Source organism: Strix uralensis, chromosome 23 (assembly GCF_047716275.1).
Source record: "Strix uralensis isolate ZFMK-TIS-50842 chromosome 23, bStrUra1, whole genome shotgun sequence".
Taxonomy (NCBI): Eukaryota; Metazoa; Chordata; class Aves; order Strigiformes; family Strigidae; genus Strix; species Strix uralensis.
The window spans coordinates 4,537,858-4,560,475 of record NC_133994.1 but is presented as its reverse complement, the minus strand read 5'-3'; the positions used below and the strand labels follow the sequence as shown (position 1 = coordinate 4,560,475).

The following is a 22,618-nucleotide window of genomic DNA, read 5'->3' as shown; positions in this document are numbered from 1 at the left end:
AAAAATTCCAATCCTCTTCTGACCCCTGCCACTTCTTTTTGTGAGTGAATAGATCAGTATCTGCTGGTCAGATATAGAGAGCTACAACTGCATGAGGATGCAGTCATAGGTTCCCGTTGCCTTTGTCGAATTGGAAAGGTGTCTGTCATTAGCACATTGCCCTTGTTTCATTGTCATAGAAATATGTTTTCTTTCCTTTTGGGCCTTGCCTTAGGTTTTTTCCAGTGTGAATACGAATTTTATACTTTAGAAGATTGTGTCAGATGTGGTCTGATTTCCTTTTTAGTAATGCCTTTAGACCTTCTTTTTCAGAGTAAACGGGACCACCTCCTTATGAATGTCAAATGGTACTATCGCCAGTCTGAAGTCCCAGATTCAGTCTATCAGCATTTGGTTCAGGACAGACACAATGAGAATGGTAAGTTAGGCTCTGTAGAGTAAGGCTTTCTTTACTTCTACTCTGAATTTTAAGTTTGAACAGTCCAGAAAGCAAGAACACTTCTGCATAGGGATATGAAGCAAGGACTGTTGATGAAAACAGTGTATTAGAGGATGGATGATAGTGTTTCTTACCTGCCTTGTTTGTTCTAACTAACCATCATAGCTATAAATCAGATGCATTTCTGGTATGGTTTAAATACTGTGCTGTATTATACTAATGCCTTGAGAGAGTAGGGAAAAAAACATCTGATCCTTTGTAGGCCTTCTGGACAGTGTACTACTATCTTACTGGCTGAAGACCAAGTTATCTGAAGAAATGTGCATCTCTTCTGTTTTTTTGTGATTCTGCCATAGTGTCATGAGAACTATGTTTTTTACATTCATGCTACATTGCATGTATGAATACTTGCTGTGATTAATATTGCAGTAAGTGATGTAACTGAACCACTCGTAGCTGAGTTCCCCCTTTTCTCTTTGCAAAAACAAGTGTGATCTTGGGTTTAATAGAAGCAGGAGAAACTTCAGTACATATCCCAGTGTCATTTATCTCTTGCCTCTAGGGGAGACATAACATTTGCTTCTATTCTTACCAGGAAATTTCCTTGAGGCAACTGTTAAAATTCTGAAGATACTCCAAGGTGAATTGTGATGATAAAAGTTGATCCTTGAAATGTGGAACACAGCAACTTTTCTGTGCATGACAGTGTAAAGTTGAGCCTACATTCTCCTTTTTGCAGGCGTTAAGGACATTTTGCGTGTGTGTTTAGCAAAAGCTGCACAAATCTAATATTTCTCTTACTAATTTATTTGAAACTTCTAACTATGGGATTATAGGCACAGTGTCAAAACGAGCATTTTTGATAATGTCTCTGCTTTTTTATGTCACACTTCTGTGCATGTGGAGAAGTATTTTTGTGTGTTCTTCAAAGGTATTATAAAGAAGCCATGGAAAAAGTTGTCTTCCAGTTTTTCGTTAACACTGAGAATTTTCTGTATTTGAACATCAACGTCAATATTTATCTCAAAGCCAGAGCACTAAGCAGTTAGTACTGTCAAGATTTTGTTGAAGATTTGAGATTAAATAGGCAAAACAACCAAAACCTTAACCTGGAAACCAGAAGTCAGTGATAAATTAATTTGTTGGTTCCTTTCAGTTAGGAATGACCAGTTCTAGTGGTCAGTGGATAAGATGTCATCCAGTACCCCTAAAACCTCTTTCATCTCTTGATAAATGGCAAGGGAGAATTCATGTGTAAAAATGGGTATCACGTTATTTCCATACCTTACAGGTCATGTAAACAGTCTGAATGTTTGTCATTTTAACACTGAGGAGTCTCTAAGAAACATCCTCAAATTTTGACCTGTTAAAAATACCTGCAAAATGGCAATGGTAGATGCTTTCACATTACAGCTAATGTCTTGGTGCTTTTTTGTTTGTGTTTTTGCTTTCTGGCAGACTCTGGACGAGAGCTTGTTATTACAGACCCAGTTATCAAGAATCGAGAGCTCTTCATTTCAGATTACGTTGACACTTACCACGCTGCTGCCCTCAGGTAAGTTACGGAGGATGTGGTGCAGTGGCTCAGAAGTGAATGAGAAAAACCTTATTGAGAGCGAGGTGCTTTTTCTGGTTTTCTGTGGGGATCATTAGCATACTGCTCAGCTTTCTCCTCATCTCCTACAGTAATTAACTTGTTATCTGTTCTCATTCAAAAAGGAGCTGTAATTCTACAATCTCGTTTTAATCTCAGTTAATCAATGTTGCTCAGAAGATATTGTTTCCCATCGTTGCCAATTTAGGTTATTGCTAGTTCTCGCAGAAATACTACCCTTCCCTCCTCTGTGTTTGATTTCACTATTAACAATAGCATCTCCTAGCAAAGTGACTGTTAGTATGTCGCCCTGATTAAATTGCGTTCAAGGCTTTTTCTCTGAGGCACTTGTCATTGTTGCAGCTCAGCTAAGAGCTCCATTAAAAACTAGCTGTACAGACAGGAGGTAATGGACCCCTGTATTGTTCTCTGTACTGTCTGCCCTTCCCTGGAGGTTGCTGCTCTTTTTGCTCGCTGAGTTTTTAACTTCAGTGGCTAACCTTTGACTAGGCTGAAGGGACACACCATTACTTAAAAATGTTTTCAAATAGAAACAGCGAGGCATTATTTTTCAGCAGATTTTCAATATGCCAAACATGCATGGATATTGTCAAAATGCAAATTGAATAATCTCCCTGATAATAATGCTCAGATGGTGTTTCAGTAGAACCATCTGGAGACATTTTTTTGTTCAGAGTCACTTTGCTGAAGCCACTTACTTCAAGACAAACTAGCTGCAACTTCTGTTATATGGGTGGGAAGAAGTCTTTGATTTACAGATTAGACTTTTTTTATAAACTCAGAAAATTCCAGTGGTGTACTGTAATCTCATGAAATTCCACAGGGCCTTTTCTGAGTTACAGAAGGTCACTTTCCAATTTTAAATCAGCATGCTTAGAAACAAGCTAGCAGGAGGTTGGCTGTCTTGATGGAACCAATCTTGGAAAACTGTCTGCTTTAACAGAGAGAAGCTGAACTGTGTGGATGGAATTTTCCCTGGGAGGATTTTAACTTCTCTTCAACATTCTTTCTGGTTTTTTTCTTTAAAGAAAGGATAAAAATGGAAAGATAAAAATAGAATATATGTGTATACCAGGCAAACTTGAAAAATAACCTTCTCTTCTCCCCTTCCGAAAGGAGTGAAGGCTGCTGAAAGACCAAACTGCTTCCTCCATGTGTCCTGTGCTTCATCTGCATCGTTTTTGTTTGGAAGTGCATACCGTGGACACCTTTCAAATCCCGCTTTTGTTTCTCTTTGTTGGCTTATGCTTTCACCGTTGTTTCCTTGTGTTCTGAATTGTTCATGCTTTTGATAATTCTTACAGGCTTGTAGATGGTATCTAAAGATGCTGATAATTGAGAGAACATGCTTCTGCAGGATAAAGATTATATTTTTGTTGATTCTTTTCTAGCAAATTGTGATTAATACATGTAATTTTCAGTGTACAAGATGAACATAAGGGTAATTGCACGTGGAATTCGAACCGTTTGAGAACACAGACTAGGCAGTATGTATTGTGATGCGTGAAAGGAGGGTTAACATGAAATTCTATTTTATTCTAATACAAGGTTAATTTTCTGCCCTCTGCAAACAAATGGCTCTGGTCACACAATTCATTGTGTGACAAACTGGAAAATAAAACCAATGATTGTAACTACCAATCTTCTGCTCTAACCAGTGGAAAAATTTAACTAGAGGATACTCATAGATCCCTGTGGAAGTCTGTAATAAAAGTTATGTCCTTTTTACCTATATGGTAAATCTTTGTCGTAATATGTAGTACTACTTGTCTGAAATGCTATGAACAAGATGTACTGCTTTCATGAATATAGATAATATAAGCTTACCTGGAAAATGCTTGTTAACGGTGAGATGAATTACTGAAAGAAACTAAATATTTTCCCCCCAAATACTTCTAAAATCTGAATTTAATTTGAAATGGCAAAACAAATACCCCTTTTCATTTTTCTTTCTTTCTAAATGACTAAACTCAGAAACCAGCTTCAGCCACCAGGGATAAAATAAATAGTAGTGAACAAGTTTGTCTTTCAGTATTTCTGTGTGACATCTCAATTATGGACCTTGTTAATGTTCCATTACAACCTGGCGTGACCCCTGCAGTATCCAGTGTTGCTTTGTCCTGTGCCAGAAAGGCAGTTGACTGAGAATTAGGCAATCATAGGGACAATTATGCAGCCTCAGCTCACAGGATAGCCGTATTGATTTTGTCTTAAAACAGTCAGCAACTTTATTCATCCTTCATCCTTTTGGTGTGTTTTTTCCTCACCTGTAGTAGTTGATGTTGTGCATGGGCGAGCTCATGTTCCATGGCAGGTTCGCAGTGGCTGTTGGTTGGTAAGCCTTGTGGAAGCACTTCACCACGAAAAGGTTAGGAAGGGAAGCAAGCTTAGCGTTTCCACTTCCTAGTGCAGTTTTTCAAGTATGCAGGGCTTTTAAGCTCAGTGAGAAGACAAGGCAAATGAATCCGGTAGTATTACAGGCTAAATAATTATTCATCTTGGTGTACTGGTGGCAATAGCACTTTTCATTCAATTTTAACCAAGGCTGGCAAACCTTTTTTACAATGTTAAATACGTCCCATAGCAGCTTGTTTATAATAGCAAATACTATTGAGTAAGTACAAGTGAAAAGAGATGCTATCTGTATTAACACTAGAAAGCTTGAAATACTGAAAAAGAGCAAAATCTTGTGCTTTGTTTATTGCATTGAATCAGCTTTAGATAAAAAGCACTAACTCTTTGGCTGTCTGGCCTGTTTGTCTCTGCCCGCTTCTGATCTGATTTACTTGGCGGCAGTAAACTGCAATGCACTGAATGACAAAACACGAGCAGCTGTCGAACATTAACAGTCCAACAAACCCTTGAGGAAATGAGATGCAACTTCTTACAGCTAGTCTTCATGCTTAAGGATAATGACTTCATCAACAAGCTATATTAAAAAAAATTATTAACAATCTGTTGTAGAACAAGATAATAAATCCTCTTTTCCCATTTTTCTCTCTTTTTTAAAAAAAATGTCTTTATGTGTTTTACTGTCTTATGTGTGGAATTAGAAGGCAGAAACTTCAGTGTGTTTGGAATTTGCATTGTTAGGATTGCAATGCTGTGAAAAATAGCATAGCTTTGCTTTTTATTTGGAAGTATTATTAAACTGAAATTTTATTTAGCTTTCTAAATAAAAAGCTGACTTCCCAAATAATATGATTAGTAGAATTTTTGAAGCTTCCTTAAAGATGCAAGTGTAATAGGACTGTAAAAACTTTGAAAATAAGACATCTTCAGGATTGTATTTCTAGGGTAGGTATTGTCTGTTAGTCTGATTAAATTTGGGCTCTTCAGGACTGTGTGCTGGCTGAATGAGAATTAATGAATGTTTATAGAACACCATCTGAGACACTGTAACTGAATTTTCTTCCCTTTCCACCATGGGAAGAATCTGCATGGTTATTTGTTACAAAAGGCTTTTATTTATGATGTTTTAGACATTTATGAGAACACAAGGATGTCTGTGGCTTATACACAGATTGCAGTGGCACTTAATTAAAATAGTTGTTATTCAAGATAGAGTTCTAATACCATTTTCCCCTCTTTCTTTCAGAGGGAAGTGTAATATCTCCCATTTCTCTGACATATTTGCTGCTAGAGAGTTTAAAGCCCGAGTGGATTCATTTTTCTACATCCTGGGCTATAATCCAGAGACAAGGTAAGTGACATGACTTTTCAAGGCAAGCTTTACTGCTGATCTGAGCCTGTAGGAACAGGAAAACTACTCAGGGGAGAAAAAGTTAACATTAGCTATGATGCTGATAGGAAGGTGGGGTGGCAGGGAATGTGAGGAGAAGCCACATCTTCCTGCTGAGTGTGTGTATAGGAGAAGAATTAAGAGTAGGTAACGAAACTGTGCAGTGAGTCATGACATCTGGTTGCATCTCTGGGTAAATAACATACTGCTTCAAAACAGGTTTTCTAAAACTGTGAAATTTTTTTAAAGGTCGCAAACATCAGCAGGAATTCTTAGCTCATTGGCTGAGTGCAGACCCCTGAAAATACTTTTAAACAGTACATTCACATCTTCTAGTAAGCAATGCTGAAACTTAGATACTTTAAGAAATCAAATTGAAAGTGTTTAAGTGTGGAAATTCATGTTTTCATGTGTAAATACTCATAGAGGGTCCATATATCAACAGTTCCTAGTTTATGCTTTGCTGGCCTAGAGCAAGTTAGAAGTACAGAAAGAACTCTTTTGGGGAATTAATGCATATTTGAAGAAGGGTATGTTCAGCGTGCTCTTTCATTCCGCAGTTCCTTCAGTCTGCCTGGGAGTTGTCCAACCACTCTTTATCAGCTGGGTTTGGAAACCAAAGCTGGTACTAGACTGTACCTTCATTATTCTTCAGGTCCAAACCATGACCCTTATTTTTTTTCATTTATGTAGTTTTGTAAACACAGAGAATGCCTTACAAATACCAGCCTTAAAGAGTTTGTTGTCTAGTGGCATATTTCTATGAGCACTTGAGTAAAAGATTGCTTGAGTAACAGGGCTCAGCGAGGTCTGTGCTGACTGAAAGTGGTATTGTTTCCTCCAGTGCAGAAAACATAATTAGCTGTGGACCTTGACTTCTAGAGATATTGTTGAAAAAAATATCAAGTGGGGATTAGCTAGGCATATAAATAATAAATATTCAAATTGTTACATGGTAGATTTACTGTTTTTAATGCAGATATGAATCTTTACGCTTCAGGGCATAGCCAACCACTAACTGCTTGCAGTTAGGAAGAAACTCTCTGTGTGGGCATATTATTATGTAATTGCCTATTTATGAGGCTTCCTGTACCTGACTCTGAAGAGTCTTAAACTGTCCATATGTCTGGGACAGGGCATTGCACTAGGTAGACTCCCTTAATTGATCCAGTTTACGTTCAGGTGTTGTCAGTGTAAGTTATTAGGAGGTAATCTTGCTAGTGTATGGTGCTGAGCTCTGGGAAAAGGGCGTGAAATCCTATATTTTAAAATGCAATATGTTAAAATGTTTTTGCAACATCATTTGTGTATTTTTTTTGAGCAGTCCGTCAGGGCAAGGCATTTATGAAGTCTGTCATGATACACCTCTCTGATGTTCAGCACCATGCTTGACCCCTATATTTAGCACTTCAACGCATTTTAGTTTTGAGGGTGTAAATGCTAAATGACCTATTTGTACTCGTGTTCAAGTTCTGCGTTTAATGGATGACTTCTCCTATGAAATGCCATTTATGCGGGTTGTCAGTGCAGTTTTAAACCTACCTTCTGTGTGGAAGTAGCTCTTAATTCTTTCAGCTATTAGGAAATGACGGAGCCTGAAAAGATCAATAAAATGACAAAGTATAGCACTTAGTGATCAGCTAATTAGTCAGACTAGCCAGTTCTCAAAATGTAGGTTTTTCTTCATTTGGTTGCAGCCAGGGTTTGTTATTTTAATTCTAGCTCTTCAAGTCTGTATTTTTTCTTGGAATGGGGGATGGTTTAGCAAAAGGAGCTGAGTCTAGGTTGCTTGATTATTTTTGACCTCTGTGTTTGCTGCTGCCTTACAATGCATGCTGCTTTGAATTCCTAATTCCAGATTTATTTTACTTCTGGAAGTAAAAGTGTTATAACGTGCATTTCAGGATGACCTGTTGGTGGTTTGTCTATAAAAACAAAACTCCATCTTCACCTTGATTAGCTTTTCTCATGTAGTGGTTTGTTTCACGGGAAAAGGATGGAAAATGTTCATGGTAGCTTGAAGTAATAGTTTGTTGCAGATAAGGTTCTGAATACGGCAGTGTGACCCCCTCAACTGATCTGTAGAAATGTGTGGTAGGATAAATTCATAGACCAAACAAGCTCAAGCTGTAGATTGTATCTGTCTGTTTGAGTGATTTTGTTTTGCGTTCAGCATAAGATGCTCATGTACTTTTCCAGGACTCTCAAATGCAGCTCAGTGTGTTGGGAATCTGACTTTTTTTTTCTATGTTTTCATGTGTTCTATTTGCAAAACAATCTGCAAAAATCCCAGACCCCCAAAACATCCAAAACACTGGTGTGGTGGATATATAGTAAGAGGCCCTTTTGTTCATGGAGCACACAGTGCTGAAGGAAAGTGTGCTTTGTTCTTTTTTTTTTTCTATTTGAAAGCTTGCTTGAATATAGGTTTAGCTTGGGAAATATCAACTGTGATCCTATTGTTGATCATTCTGTGGTCTGGAAGTGGTAAACCTGTGTGCTTTGGGATTACTTTTTTCTTTACAGTGTGTATCTAGCTGGGAGTTTTTCTACAGAGTTTGGTAAAATTACATGCTATGTTTCAGTAATTCTCACATCAGTGAGAAAAATCTGATTGTGGAATAAAAAGCTAAACTAATCTTAAAGCTAGAGGTTGGGTGTTACCACCTTGAATAGAGCATTAATCAAGCTAGTAAGTAGACCTGAAATATGTTCCTGGCTCTCAAGAGTGGGAATACGTCTGCTAAGCTTGTATAGCCAGCAGAGAAAGAAAATTCATTTTATGCTAAGTACATTAAAATAATTATTTTCATGTCTCTTTAGAGAAGTGATTGCTCTGACACTGATTTCACTACCATGGAATTCCACTCAAACTTTTGCGGCTCCTCAAATGGCCAGATGAGACCAATGCTTTATCAAAGAAGTGATGTTAGGTGAATTGTACATGCCCTGAAATTAGTGTAGAAGCATGTCAAAGTGTATGAAATGGCAGTCAAGAAGCATTAATGGATAAAGAAAAACAGATCTGATGTACCAGTCTGGAGCACATGTCTTATGAGGAGCGGCTGAGGGAACTGGGGGGGTTTAGTCTGGAGAAGAGGAGGCTGAGGGGAGACCTCATGGCCCTCTACAGCTACCTGAAAGGAGGGTGCAGAGAGGGGGGATGAGTCTCTTGAGCCAAGGAACCAGCGGCAGGCCAAGAGGGAATGGCCTCAAGCTGCGCCAGGGCAGGGTCAGACTGGCTCTTAGGAAGGATTTCTTTGCAGAAGGGGTTGTTGGGCGTTGGAATGGGCTGCCCAGGGCAGGGGGGGAGTCCCCATCCCTGGAGGGGTTGAAGAGTCGGGTTGAGCCAGCGCTGAGGGATCTGGTGGAGTTGGGAACGGTCAGTGTGAGGTCAGTGGTTGGACTGGAGGAGCTTCAAGGGCTTTTCCAACTGAGATGATTCTGGGATTCTGATTCTGTAATACCACTTCAGAAAATCAGTAACTGCACCAGCTTGAGTTAAGCTGTTGATTTTGGTATTTGAGTCAGAACTCAGCTCTGCCTATTAAGAAGAAATATGCAACAAGGCTCGGGAGAGCTGTTGAACATGCCACTTGACCTCAGACAGCTGTCTGTCACCAGCTCATATCTTACCACTCCTTTCCTACAACCCCAGCTCCTACCCGATCTGTAGTATAGTGCCATATGTAGCTGATTCTGGCAAGAACTTTTTCCAGTCCTTCCTTTTTGTACTCTGACATTCTGTATGGACTTACAGAAACAACTTTGAACTATCTGACTCAAGGGTGCAGACATGCCAGATGCCACTATTGGTACTGGCCTGGTTGTGTAGTGTACTGGTGTGTACTAGTCAATCAGTTCTTTGATCTCAGGAGTAAATAAAGACATTACAAAGTTTTGACACTGACAACTGTAACTATACATAGATTTAAATGCTACTGAATTTTTACTTGGAACTAGAAACAATCAGATATTATTGTACAAACAGTTCTCATGGCTGTGAATCAAAATTACTCTCCACAACATTGTTTTGCATTGTAGAACAAAATAATATCAAACATTCAAGGCATGGGTGAATTTTCTGAATAGATGTTTTGGGAAGACCAGGATCTCGTCTCTGTTTTTATTCCACATTTGTTTTTTCTTTATTTTTAATCTTTTTCTTCTGAAGTGTTCTTGATGGGTAATGTTGTAAGCTGAATCAGTATTGGTGTGTCTGAGAGGAGTGTTCCCAAAAGTGAAATTGAAGGTGACTTGCTCTTTTTTTTTTTTCCCTTGTCCTTCATGGCTTACTATTTTGTTGTCTGGGAGGGAATTTCTGTTTAAAGTCTGAATCCAGAGCCTGTTTTGGTTTTCTCCTTTCAATGAAAGTGTAGTGGGTGGAGTACAAGTTTCAGGTCTAGAAATGGAGAAGAACAGTGTATATACTCTTACAAAGTCAAGAAGCCAGTGTGGAATTGTGTGTAAGTAGGGGTTTTCAAAGCTTCCTCTTAATGTTGCCTTTATTTATAAAAAATTGTGGTTGAATGATAAATTGGTATCTACAACCACAATGCAAACAGAGGCTCAAGAGGACTGCAGAGCTCTGTTTTGCTATTTTGATCTTCTTGTCTGGTTAATTTTTAGCAGTCAGAATATTTGGATTCTATGCATATAATAGTGCCTAGGGCAGTGATAGAGGATGAAATGATCATAACAGTTTTTAAATGTATCCATCCTTATGTCTCAAATCAGAGCCTTAAAATGAGTTTTTATTAGGCTTACACTTAGTAGAACCCCGAGAGTTTGTGGTGTACTTTGTTGAAACAAGAAAATTCCTACAGTGTATCACAAGTCCAATTTTTTTTTTTTAATAGGTTTAGCAATTTTAAATACAACCAGGAATCCTCCTGATGGGGGAGATTGGGGACTGTTTGTATGGTATGCCCATGTGATGTGAAACAGATGGCTTCTGTATGTCTTACTAAATTACAGCAAAATAGTTTTGTATTGCTCTTGTCTAATATTCCTGGGAAAGAATTATGGAAGATGCTGAGCACCCTCACTTTGTGTCAGTAGGTATTGTCATGTGTTGGAAGTGCCTTGCAGTTGATTCCTTTTAAACAAACAGACAAAAAACCCTCATAAAAAACTGTATTTAGATAAATGGATGTATAACTTTCTTGGGTGGTTCTTTCTGGCTAATATGACACTTATTAGTACCATTTGGAATACATTATTTCTGTGTGTCCATATCTCAATTTATTTCTTAACTGGAGGGTAGCATAAAAGCTGAGAACTTTTTCTCAAGTTCATGTTTTGAATTTGAGGGGAAAAACCCCAATCCAGAACAGCAGCGACAAAAAAATCCAGAAATATGTTTCAGCTGTAGTTGAAATGAAGACCAGATACATTTGGCCTTGGAAGTGCTCTTAAATGGGTCAGCTGGTAAAGACTGTGCAACATACTTGGAGTAGTTATTTTTTTCTAGTCTGTAGTCTGGGAAAATTTGGTCAGACAGTTGTCTTCTGAATGCGGTGCCTCTTGTAATGTTTTTATAACAGAAGTGAGCTGATAAAATGTTATGGTGGTTTTGTCTCTCTTTTTAAAAGCAGCTTATAAAACTTCATGGTGTTTCTGGAATTTTTAAATAAATAGCCTAGTATAGCTTAGTATTTTAAAAAAACATAGGAACTTTTATCATGGTTGGTTGTATTTGGTTTTTAAAGTTGTGGGGTTTGGTTGGTTTTTTTTTGTTTTTTTTTTTTTTTTACAAGTGTGAGCCAAGCCCCTCTATCCTGTATCTTTGGGAATGGCTCCTTCAGATTATGAATGAGCTTTGGTAGCATCAGTTAGTTTTAGCAGAGCCACAGTAGCTGAAATGTTCAAGTTACTGAACGTTTGAATTATTACTGCAGGTTCATTGAAGTAGCCAGACTATGTTGGTGAAGGTTTCCAAAAAGGGAGTGGGAGGTAACATACTTTGGGCAACAGGAAAGGTGTATCCACCTATTTTGTAACAAAATTTTCTCACTGAATTATTCTGAGAGAAAACTTGGGGTTGTTCTGTGGCCTGATCTTTTTTTGCCTAATCTGTTTCTGCCTTTTAAACTTCAAAATTTGAGAAACTTTCTATCCTTCTCTAGTATCACAGTAAATTCAGGCATCTGAGATGCTCTAAAACGGAGGCAGGTATACTAATTAAAGCATTTTATGCTGTAGGGGGAAGGGATATTACCTTCATAGAAATGGGCAGCTAAGAAATTTTTTTTAAATTACATTAATAAACAGGAGTGGCAAAAATCAAGGATGATGAAGGAAGTTGAAACAGAGTCAAGTCTGGCTCCTCTTGGATTCACTTTGTGTTCACACGTGCTTGGAAATGGCAATGGCATTGTTGCTGAGAATTCCTGTGCTTTAAATGTTCTCATATATTGCATTATTAACAGGTATAAAAGTATTTTGTGAATCAGCTTGCTGCTTTGTTTCCTAACCAAAAAATTGTATATTAAAACGTGGAGCTTCTGTTATTTGCATCTGTGAAAACCGCTAAGCCTTTTTAATCAATGTAATTTTTTCAAAGCCACTCACAAACTAGGAAGAACATGCTTTTAGAAGCCTGTTTTAAATCGACGTGGATTTCGCTCGCAGAAGGTATAAAAAAGTGCTGGAACCCAGCTCCCCAGACTTTGACTCGCTCTGCTCTCGAGCGTTGGCTGTATCAGATCCCCTAGCTAAGGCCCCACTTCCCTGCACACTAGCTTGGTGTGCCGAAGCTGCGGAGGCTGTTCAGTGCGCTTTATTTACGGAAACAGCAGGGTTGAGATTGATTGCGTTGTAAGACAGTGTGTGGATGAGGGAGGGTCACAGCACATGCTCAGTCCTGTCAGTCCGAGGGCGAAGTTTCTGCGTTCTGCGTGCAGGCTTAGGTCATAGCACAAGCTCAGTGAAAGCTCTCTGAGGTCTCTCAGACTGCATGTGCCTCCATTTTGAGTTGGTAGAGTGGAAAAGGCAGAGTTTTAGCTGTTAAGTAGAGGGTTCAGGAATACATCTAGACCCACAAGAGCCTGTCATAGTCATGGATGATCCATTCAGCCCCTGCAGGTAGGCTACATCACTCTGGCCTCCCCTAAACAGTGATGATTTTTGCTGTTATTTGTGACTTCTGAAATGTTTATGAAATCATTTCATTACTATTGCATGTTCCTCAGAACCTTGTAATCACATCAGCTTTGCTGTGCAGCTGTTCGTACGGTGCATGAGGGCACTGAGCAGGGGATCTGCTGGCTAAGGGGTGCATGTAGCAAAACGTTGAAGCTGTCTGGGCTTATTTTTTTTTTTCCCCTCGTGGTGCAGTTTTAATTTCAGTTGTGCTGTCTGCATGCCAGCCTTCTGGCAGGTCTGTAGGGAGCTGCAGAGGCACTCTGCAGGATGCAGCGCTGCTGAAGTGGCTATTAGGAAATGTTTGGGCCTGCAACAGACTGTTTAGATAATGTTACAGGGAGGGTCGTAGATCAGCAGCCATTGGTTGCTCTGAGGATGGGTGGTTCTCATTTTGATTGAGGGGCAGTGATCCTGCTGATACTTCCTCAAGTATTAAGGAAAAAACCCCCGAAAACTAGCCAGCATGGTTCTACTTGCTTGTCAGTCACATGCAAATAACACTTATGCATCTAAAATGCAGCAATATTATTTTATGCATTGAGAAGCTTGTCACGTGACAGCTGTGTAAGCAATACCCCCATCGGTTTTATCGGGCTAGCAAAACAAATTTTTAGACCGAACTGAATAAAATAGGTGACTTGGGCTCTACAGTTTCCTGTGACGATAGTATGGTTGCGGCCAGCTTTGAGGTCCTTGTGGGACCGCCATCAGTGACCTGTCACTGCTAAATATCAGTGGGTTTGAGAGGACTTGGGTGTGTTGAATGGGAGTAAACTTGATTCTGCAGCGTGTTCTCATTCCCAGCAGCGTCTGAACTTGTGCAGAACTGGGTGCTGTTTTGCCGTGGCCCTCTGCCTAGCCCCTTGGCTTGCGGAACTGATCCCGGCACCGTGGGGTCTATTGCTATTGGGACATACTTCAGTCAGGGCAACTTGTGAGTTACTGGAGTGTATTCAGTTGGAAGGTGACAGGACGGTTTGTGCTGCTCGTAGTGACATCTCTGGAACTTTGTAGCCTTGCACACACAGTCATTCACCTGTGCGGTGTGCATCGCTGGGGCTACCTTCCTTCTCTTGTCAGAAGCTGAGGAATGAATGATAAGACTGCATAATTTTGCCCGTGTTAGTGCAGTGTCTGTATCTGTATGCTCTCTGAAGTGTCATTCCCTTTTCCATTTCCTTTTATACCTATAGAGCATAAAAATCAAACCCACCTATTTAGTGTGGGTCACTGGTCATTTTTGCTATTGGCTGAAGCAAAGTCATGGTAACACAATTCCCTTGAAGTTTCAGTCTGGCTGAATCACCTTGTAGTTGAAGGGGGTGTCTCTGTAGGTCTAGGCTTTAGAAACATTCTTATTCCTAATAAAGCAGCTACTTGAATATGTACAGGAATATGACACTGCTCTGCAGGAATACAGGGATGTGACACCTGTGTCCTTAACATTTGTTCTAAATGTTGACTTATAAGCAGAAGAGAATGCATTAAGGGATGGGGAGTGTATAAAGCAGTCTGCTTTTGGGCTGTTTTTAGTGATAATTTGTGCATGCATTTAAAAGAGATTTGAAAAAAATTCTACTTCTAAACTTAAAATGAAAATTTGGTCTTGCTTATTTTTAACAACTCTAAGGTTAACTTAAAATAGCACAGATGAAAAAAAATGAAAACACCTCTAGGTTATAACAAAACAAAATCTGATTGTCAAACAAAAGTATTACATTTGGCAAAACAAGTACTGCTGCAATAATATGCCAAATAAGGCATTCTTCACTTAATCACTTGCACATGTGAACTTGCGGATGTGATGTTGGATGTATTGGCTCCCAGAACTCCCCTTGATGGATGCCTCTGGTGTCTGTGCTGTGCTCGTGTAGAATCAGATGGTTCCTGCTCCTAGCAAATGTATAGATATTTTTATTCCCTGTGGCAGTACTCCTCTCACAGCAGACCTTCAGTGCTTTTTGACATCTCAATTTTTCCTTTCCCCATGCTTCAACACGAATGTCTTTCACCTGTATTGCCAGTTGTGGAGTTGGTCAGCCAGTAGCAAAACCAGTTTTTATAACGAGAGCAGCTCCTTAGGTTTGTGAATAGGTGTACAAGACTGTCAATGCTTTGCTTTTAAAAAAGCAACAATCCAAAGAGAAAAGCAACCTCCTTACTGCCCCCCCACCCCAACCCAACAAATGAAAACAACAACAAAAACCCAAACCAAAAAAACCCTTGGTAGCAGGAGAAGTAAGGCTGTCTGCTGTTGAGTTACCTGTGGTACTGGCAAGGTAATTTGGTGTGCTGAAAAGCCCCTTTCGCCTTGATCAGACTGTGAGTCTGCTTACGGAGTTACTACTAATGGTGAAGTTTTAAGCTGGCTAGATGCCCAGAAGATTCTCTCCAGTTCAGAGACTGTTGATAGGTGGTCTGGTGAGTCACAGTTCCACTCCAGACAACTGTTTGAAGTTACAAATATGTTATGGAAAGTGCTTGTATTTTGTCCTTTGGATGAAGAAATAGTGATTAAGTACTTGCTAGTCTTACTTGCCTTTCTTCTGGCTTCATTTTAGGGTTTTTTTTCAAGAATTAAATCAGTAAGATTACCTTTTCCTCCTTCCTTCGAATTCTTTAGGCTGTAATTTGTTTTAATTAGAGCTTTGTATTTCCAGGTGTATGGCAGAACTAGGGATATCTTCAATCTTGTTTTATGCCTCGCATTCTTCATGCTTATCACCTTTAACATATGCTGTGGTTTCTCCATGTATCTGCTGTTCAAGCAAGCTGGAGATTTGTGTTGTCAAGCAAGCGAAGAGACTGAGTGGTAGATCATTTCATCTAACCTTGATGAAACTTTATGGAAAAAAATTAACTGCTAGGTTGCCTGGTTCCATTGTCCTGCATATAAACTGTGATTGTGCTGAAGAAGTGATGCTGATGTAGTACATAGTTGTAATAGTGAATATTTGCTCTGGGAAGTGCAAAGATCCTGCCTGGCCATTTTAGAAACTATAACTATAGTTTCTAAACTATGAACTATAAACACTTGAAGCAGTATAATTCCATGTTGAATTCATTTACAAATTTACTTATCAGTGTAATTGTTGCTTGTGAATAAGTAACATTCTGGTTCTATTAAAATTATATGTAGACCGGGTAAAAAACTTTGCATCATGCTTTGGTTTCCACTAACTCATTTTTTTGAACTTGTGATCAAAATACTGGTGTCTTCCTTATTTGAAGGTAAATAAATACTGGAAAAGAAGTATTAGAGAGGTGATCAATGAACTCTACAACCAAAATATTACCCACACAGGTAATTCCTGTGTGGAGAGAATGCTTGTTTCCTTTGCAGTAACGTGTGTCTCAGAATGGCTCCATTATGATCACTTCCATCCTACCTTTTGAGTAGGGGACAGTACTTCGAAGGACTGTGTAGTCTTTTTTTCTCCTATATAAACCTGATGACAAATAATGTCTTGAAAAAGCTTTCTGTCTGACTCAAACTTCTGCAACTACTTCCTTCTCCAAACAGCAGCATAGGTGCAGAACATGGAGTCCTTCACTTCCTTAAAATTCTGGCTCTGCAATCAGTCAGCAGGTGTGAGCTTGTTCTGATAATACAATGTTAGTACATGTTTATTCATTCCTGCTTTAGATTAAGCAATCACTAAAAAACGTTCCTGTCTAAGTTCATTTGCCTGAAATACACGTTTGATTTTTCACTCTGAACACAAAATTGCTGTTTTTTATTATAACACACTGTTACAACAGGTTTTAAACAGAACTTAAAACTTACTAGAGGCTAAGCATTAGCAAGAATATTTTCTGAGCATTAGGATACTACTACTTAAAAAAGGTTTAAGGCACAGATGCAAGCTGGGCATATGAAATCAGGTAACTTGAAGTAAAATTTTTAATGTAGAAAGTTGTTGGAAAAAGCTAACAAGCTGCTATTTAATCTGTAAATTTATATAGGTCCCCATATAATGAAAACAAACCAGTGTAACTAACTCATTGTCTTTAAGCAGGAATTGCAGGGTTTTTCTGGGGAGGACCCAATTCTGTTCTTAGGCACCTCACAGCTTTGTGGTAGTTGTGGGGTTTTTTTGGTTAAAGGTTGAATGGCATGAACCTGATTTTCTCTTTCATATTTTGAACCATGTATTGTAAGGGCATAACATGCACAAGAATGGTCGTCTTGGGTCAAGTTGAGGATCCATTTGGCTCAGTATATTGTCTCCCAACAGTGACCAAAGTTGAGGATCCATTTGGCTCAGTATATTGTCTCCCAACAGTGACCAAAGTTGAGGATCCATTTGGCTCAGTATATTGTCTCCCAACAGTGACCAAAGTTGAGGATCCATTTGGCTCAGTATATTGTCTCCCAACAGTGACCAAAGTTGAGGATCCATTTGGCTCAGTATATTGTCTCCCAACAGTGACCATAAGCAGATGCTTGGAGAAAGTAAGACTAGAGCTGTGATGTATGACAGGGGCTTATGTTTGTGGGCAGTCTCTTTGGCATTGCTGTGGTGAAATCTTATGACTTAGTGTTGCAGTGGAGCAAATGTATGTAAATCTCTTTTTTTATAGTTAAGTCTTTGCAGATAGAGCCTGCACAGCATCGGATGAGGGAGGAGCATGCCAAGAGAAGTTCTGAATTTTGGTTTATGGATGCACAGAATAAAAGGAAACAATGTCCAACCAAACGGATCTCTTGCATGTAATGCCAGTCCCTTTCAGGCCCCGATAAACTATTTTTTTAACCAGCTGAAGTTGGAGTGGAGTAATTTTGTTCTCTCCTGTTTTGTCCCTCTAGAGATGGAACAAAATGATCCTTGCCAGATGTTTTTAGAACTGCCTCTGAAGAGCGTTTTTTTTATCTTGGGTATTGGACCATTTGCATAAAAGGAATTTTTTTTAAAACCTTTTCTTGAGATTTTTCTCTTAGCTAACTACTTCAGATTTATATTAATTTTACAGAAATCACAAATATCTAGGAATTGCCTTACTGTATCATGCTTTCAATTTATATAACTGATTATCTTCCCAATAATAGTGACTGACTGGCTACGTCAATGTTAAAGTGTATGATTCCAATTTATAATCTGTTCTGCCTATAATGCATATATCTAATCTGGTTTTGGTTTTATTTAGTAAGCCATTGATTTTCCTACCAGGCTTCATAAATAAACCAAAATCTTCTAATATTCATTGTTTAGTGCTTATAGCTTGCTTATTAAAAACAAAAAACCACCCCCAATCCCCTGCATCTCCTATCTTTGAGCTGTGCCTTTCCTCTTTTAATCTTTTGTCATATAAAAGTGATGACCTCTTCCAGCTGTTGTTGCACGGTTCCTTAGCTAACAGTCTGTCCCCCCACTGTGACGTTGAAGGCCCAGAAATCACTGTTCTGGTACCGGTTGTGGTCTCAGCTTCAGAGGGCTCTGTCTCCTCCGACGGGTTGTACTCCAGGATGGTGAGAGCTGCTTAGACTGGTTTAATGCTTCTAGTCTAATGGCTGGAACTTTTTTTGCACTGTGAAGATTGCCTTAGTGATCTGCATATGTTGCAGTAGGCAGTGGGTTTTAGCAAGTTGGTTTTGAAAAGCCTTTTTGGAGAGCTCCAAAGAGAATCAGAAAGACTCTTTGAAAGGTGGTCTGTGGCTGAGCCATTTGGCCAGTTTAAAAACCTTTTTCTGTTGAAGCATCGCTCTCGTTTAATTACAGATCACCTCAGTTTACAGAATCGGGAATGATTATTCCAAGAGTGGTTAAATGGGTAGCACAGAATGCTGTCCTGTATGTGGCATCTGGGTTTTGGTGTTTTGGTTTGGTGGTTTTTTTTAATCTTAATGGTAGCATTAAGTTGTTGTCATGTTTTCTAAGCTGTTGCTGGCTAGCAGCAGGTGTTTCAGAAAGCCAGTGCAAGTGCAGTATGCGGTGGAGAGCATTAAGTGCGTGGTGACCACAGCAGAACGAAATTAAACAGCGTCTGCTGGGTGAACTGAGCTGATGAAGAATATAGTTGGTTCAGTGTGATACTGCAGTAGCACCACCTCCCTCACCCTGTCTCAGGAATGTAAGTCAGTATAAAAAAATGTGCAATTACTGTGTAGCTTGTTTCTTGCTGAACTTCGGTAGTAAAAAGGGAAGACATGAAAGAAGCAGTGCCACAATTTCTAAGGTTCCACAGAATCCCTGACCTCTAAGGGAGCAGCGTGTGTAGCTTCTTTCAGAAGCCTGGCTTCTAGCAAAGTCCTTCACTAAATGTGCTGGGTGAAGAAGTGACTTGGATTCATTCAAGGACAGGACAAAGGTAGGACAGTGCAGAGAAGTGCTACATGGAAATCTGTAAATGCCTTTTGCCATTGCCTCCAACTCGGGGAGAGTTCTGCTGCGAGTTTCCAGCCTTGAGTCCTGCAAGGCTCTGGCAGTACCCTAACAGCAGTTGGTGTTGCAAGTCCTGAACCCAGGTTATCCTCAAAGCTGCTCTGGCGTGCTTCAGCGCAGCTCAGCCTCTGTCTTGCGGCAGTTCTGTCGTGGCCGTGTTTCGGTCCTTAATGGCGTTGCGATGCTGCGTCACCGTCGTGGGCAAAGGCTGCCAGTTGTGCCAGGTTTTGTGTAAATGGTATGAGTACAGACAAGAAGGTAGATGATAAACAGAGAGGGTTAAACTTGTTGGTGTGTTGGAAATTGTGCAGGAACTCTTGTTGCCGACCTTCCTTCCTCTCTTTCCTTCCTTCTAAAGCTGATAAATTAAAGCTCTGCACCACCCTGTGCTGTCTCCTATTCCTTTCTCATCGTCACCTCTGAACTGTTTTCTCTCAGTGGTGCTGCTTTTGGCCTTGAACCTCCAACCTCCTCCGCTGCTTTAGAATTGAAAGGACAAAGCTTTATTGAACCGAACATCCTCTCTCTTCTCTCCGAACTGTTTGGAACAAGCCTCTCTCGGATTAGAGTATGCTTGTTTTGCCCTGCTCAGCTACAGAAGCTTCTTGCCTTTTTGATATTCAGTCGCAGGCTTCCATCTCCTTTCTGACCAGCCCCTGTTTACTTTGCAGAATACAACGTTGTCATGGCAACAGGTTACTTTTCAAAGGGAACATCTTGTCATTATATTTAATCCACTGCAGCTGAAGAGGACTGAAATATTAAGTTGTTGTTGCTATGGATACTGCTTTGTTACATCAGTTTCTTTTGTGTCAGATTTCATATACAGTGTTGGGTCCTCTTTTTTCTTTCCCATCGAATAAACACAGAGTGCTGTTCCATTATTATTGTAATTGCTTTCCACCAATATAATTTAGCTTAAAAATCTACAGTGCATTTTAGTTTCCATAGCAAGAATTTTCTTTCCATTTGCAAACCCATTCCTGGGGACGTGGAAACGGTAAAAATTATTTAACAGATTGTGTGCTCTTGCAGAACGATCAGCTTTGTGCCTTTTTAAAAAAAGTGTGATGTAGGGCAGTCTGAAAGAGCTTCCTGCACAGCAGCTTAATTCAGTCCTTACCTTTTGGGGCGGGAGGAGGGAGTACGTTTAGGGTGTGAATATAATCAGGAAATGGTAAAGGAGTGATGAAAAGGCACACAGAAGTATTTCTCTCGACACTTCATTTTCATGTGAGGAATCATGGTTGGGTAGCCCCGTTGAATTTCCCCAGCTAACTCTACAGGAGCAGAAGTTCCCTCCAAAACTTTGCTTTTATCTTTGCAATTACTTACAGGATGCTCCAGACTCCTATAACGAGTCTTGATTCTTAACTGCTTTATCATACTCAGTGTGATCCAACTGAGGAACATGGGAGTTGAGGGATATTTGGAGTGCTCTGTTTTTTCCTGTCTAAATGGAAAATAGTTTGAGCGGCCTTTGGCTGGTGCGAAATAGCGTAGCTGACAGAAACTGCATAGACATGTTTTCAGTTTGACTTGCACTAACTAGTTAGTAGAGATGTGCGTGGCTTTAAAATGAATTCTGGGAATAAAGGAAGAGCATCAGCATTTTCTGTTGTCAGTTTTCCCTTCATTCCTCACGAGGAAGAATTCTGACACCTCGCCACTGCAAAAATGTACCTTAGTATTTAATTTATAACTTTGTTATAAATATAAAATTGTTTTTCTAGTTCAGTCGTTTCTTTGCATAACCTGAAAACAAGAGTTAACAGTGTCAGATCGTGTCTTGCAAAAATATGCATTGAAGAAAAACATTTTCCCATGTTCTCGTTCTTTTCAGGAGACTTTTGGCACATGCTTTAGAGTGGATCTCCTTACCAGGAGGTAGCATTGCGTAGACATCAAGACAGAAGATTGAGTATTACAAAGCCTGTCAGACAGGTTCTCCAGCCCTCTTGTCTTGGATAAAGTCCATTCAGATCCACAGCTGTAGTTTACCCACTTGTGTACCAATGAATTAACGTTTCAGAATGGTCAATAAGGTCAAGTTTAACTTAACACACGTATGCAACATACTTGGAAATTTTGAGGTGAAAATGTTCATAAAGATACACAAGTGATCATGTAAAAAAAAACCTCAACCCTCCAGTAACCTTTTTGGCTTCAAGTGGTATTTAATGGTTTGGATTCTTAATTTTTAAAGTTTAAAGGAAGCTTTATCAATCACAGCTTAAGATCACTGTGAACATGGCAGTGTGACAAGAAATCCTGCAGGGCAGCAGCTTACTTGTAAAATGATGTCCTTATTCCTGTAACAGCAAATTACGAGATTAATTCAAGTTTGCTCTTTCCAGGTTAAGGATGGTGATCTCTAAGGTTTATGTGTGTGCTCTTCCTTGCTAGCATGTTGAGAGGCACTTAAATGTCTTGCAGTTATTGAAGAGTTAAATTCAAAAGTCTGTCTTATAACAGCTCTGAATTTTGTTGTCCTTTTAATGCAATATGCAGAGCATAAATAAAAGATGTCTGTTTAAGGACAATTTATACGAAAAGAAGTATGTTGATCTGAAGGATATTGAATTTCCTTGGATATGGTTGTTTAATGCTATTTGACAGGAGTCTTGAATGGTCATTTAAGTTTTCAGACTGTAGCTGCATTCAGTATCCTAAATACCAGTGTTCAGGCACAAGTGCATTTATAGACTTGCAGTGCTCTGGCTCTTGACGAGCTGGCTATGTGAGATTACAGCGGAGAGGTCCCATACATTCAACTGTAGTCCTTGAGAAATTAGTATTTCCAGTAAATAGTTTTGTTCTTTTGCCTTCTTGTTGCTTATATTTTAATATCTTTAATAAAGAAAAGGGGTCAAAGGGCACTCTTCAATGGTAAAGTTTTATTTACTCTGTTAGTCTGTTCAAAATTTAGGAAGAAAAATCAATTTTGTCATGTCAGATGTGTTATTCTGGTTTATATTGACATACCTTTAACTTCGTTGTTGCCAGGGTAATTCTTCTCCCACATGAAAAAATAGCTTTTCTCCTGCCATATACTGTGATGTTTCAGTAACTCCAGCCAATGGTGCGAGCAGCACAGAAGCCTTCAGAGTATGATTCTCACTACGTGGGGGACAGTTCGTCTGGAACTTGAAGTTTTTTATACAAATATCATTTCAAAATAGTGGAAAAATATGAGGGCCAAGTGTGTTATGTAGAAGGGAATCCCTTTTTGGATGAATTGAATTAAATTCACTTCTGTAAAGTTACAAGGCATGTTTTTATTGCCTTTTAGG

The 22,618-nt window shown here is 39.3% G+C and overlaps 1 protein-coding gene across 4 annotated transcripts in view; it reads left to right on the top strand.

The window, feature by feature from the left end:
• RERE (arginine-glutamic acid dipeptide repeats) overlaps positions 1-22,618 on the top strand; it is a 254,992-nt gene that overhangs the window by 128,774 nt on the left and 103,600 nt on the right. For 3 of the 4 annotated variants that reach the window (XM_074892540.1, XM_074892538.1, XM_074892539.1), the window contains exons 4-6: positions 313-418; positions 1,898-1,994; positions 5,653-5,757. In XM_074892540.1, coding sequence (XP_074748641.1) covers positions 313-418; positions 1,898-1,994; positions 5,653-5,757 — 308 coding nt within the window. Of the gene's footprint in view, positions 1-312; positions 419-1,897; positions 1,995-5,652; positions 5,758-12,846; positions 12,883-22,618 lie in introns of those variants that run through there. The other variant, XM_074892541.1, reaches the window with a different exon arrangement.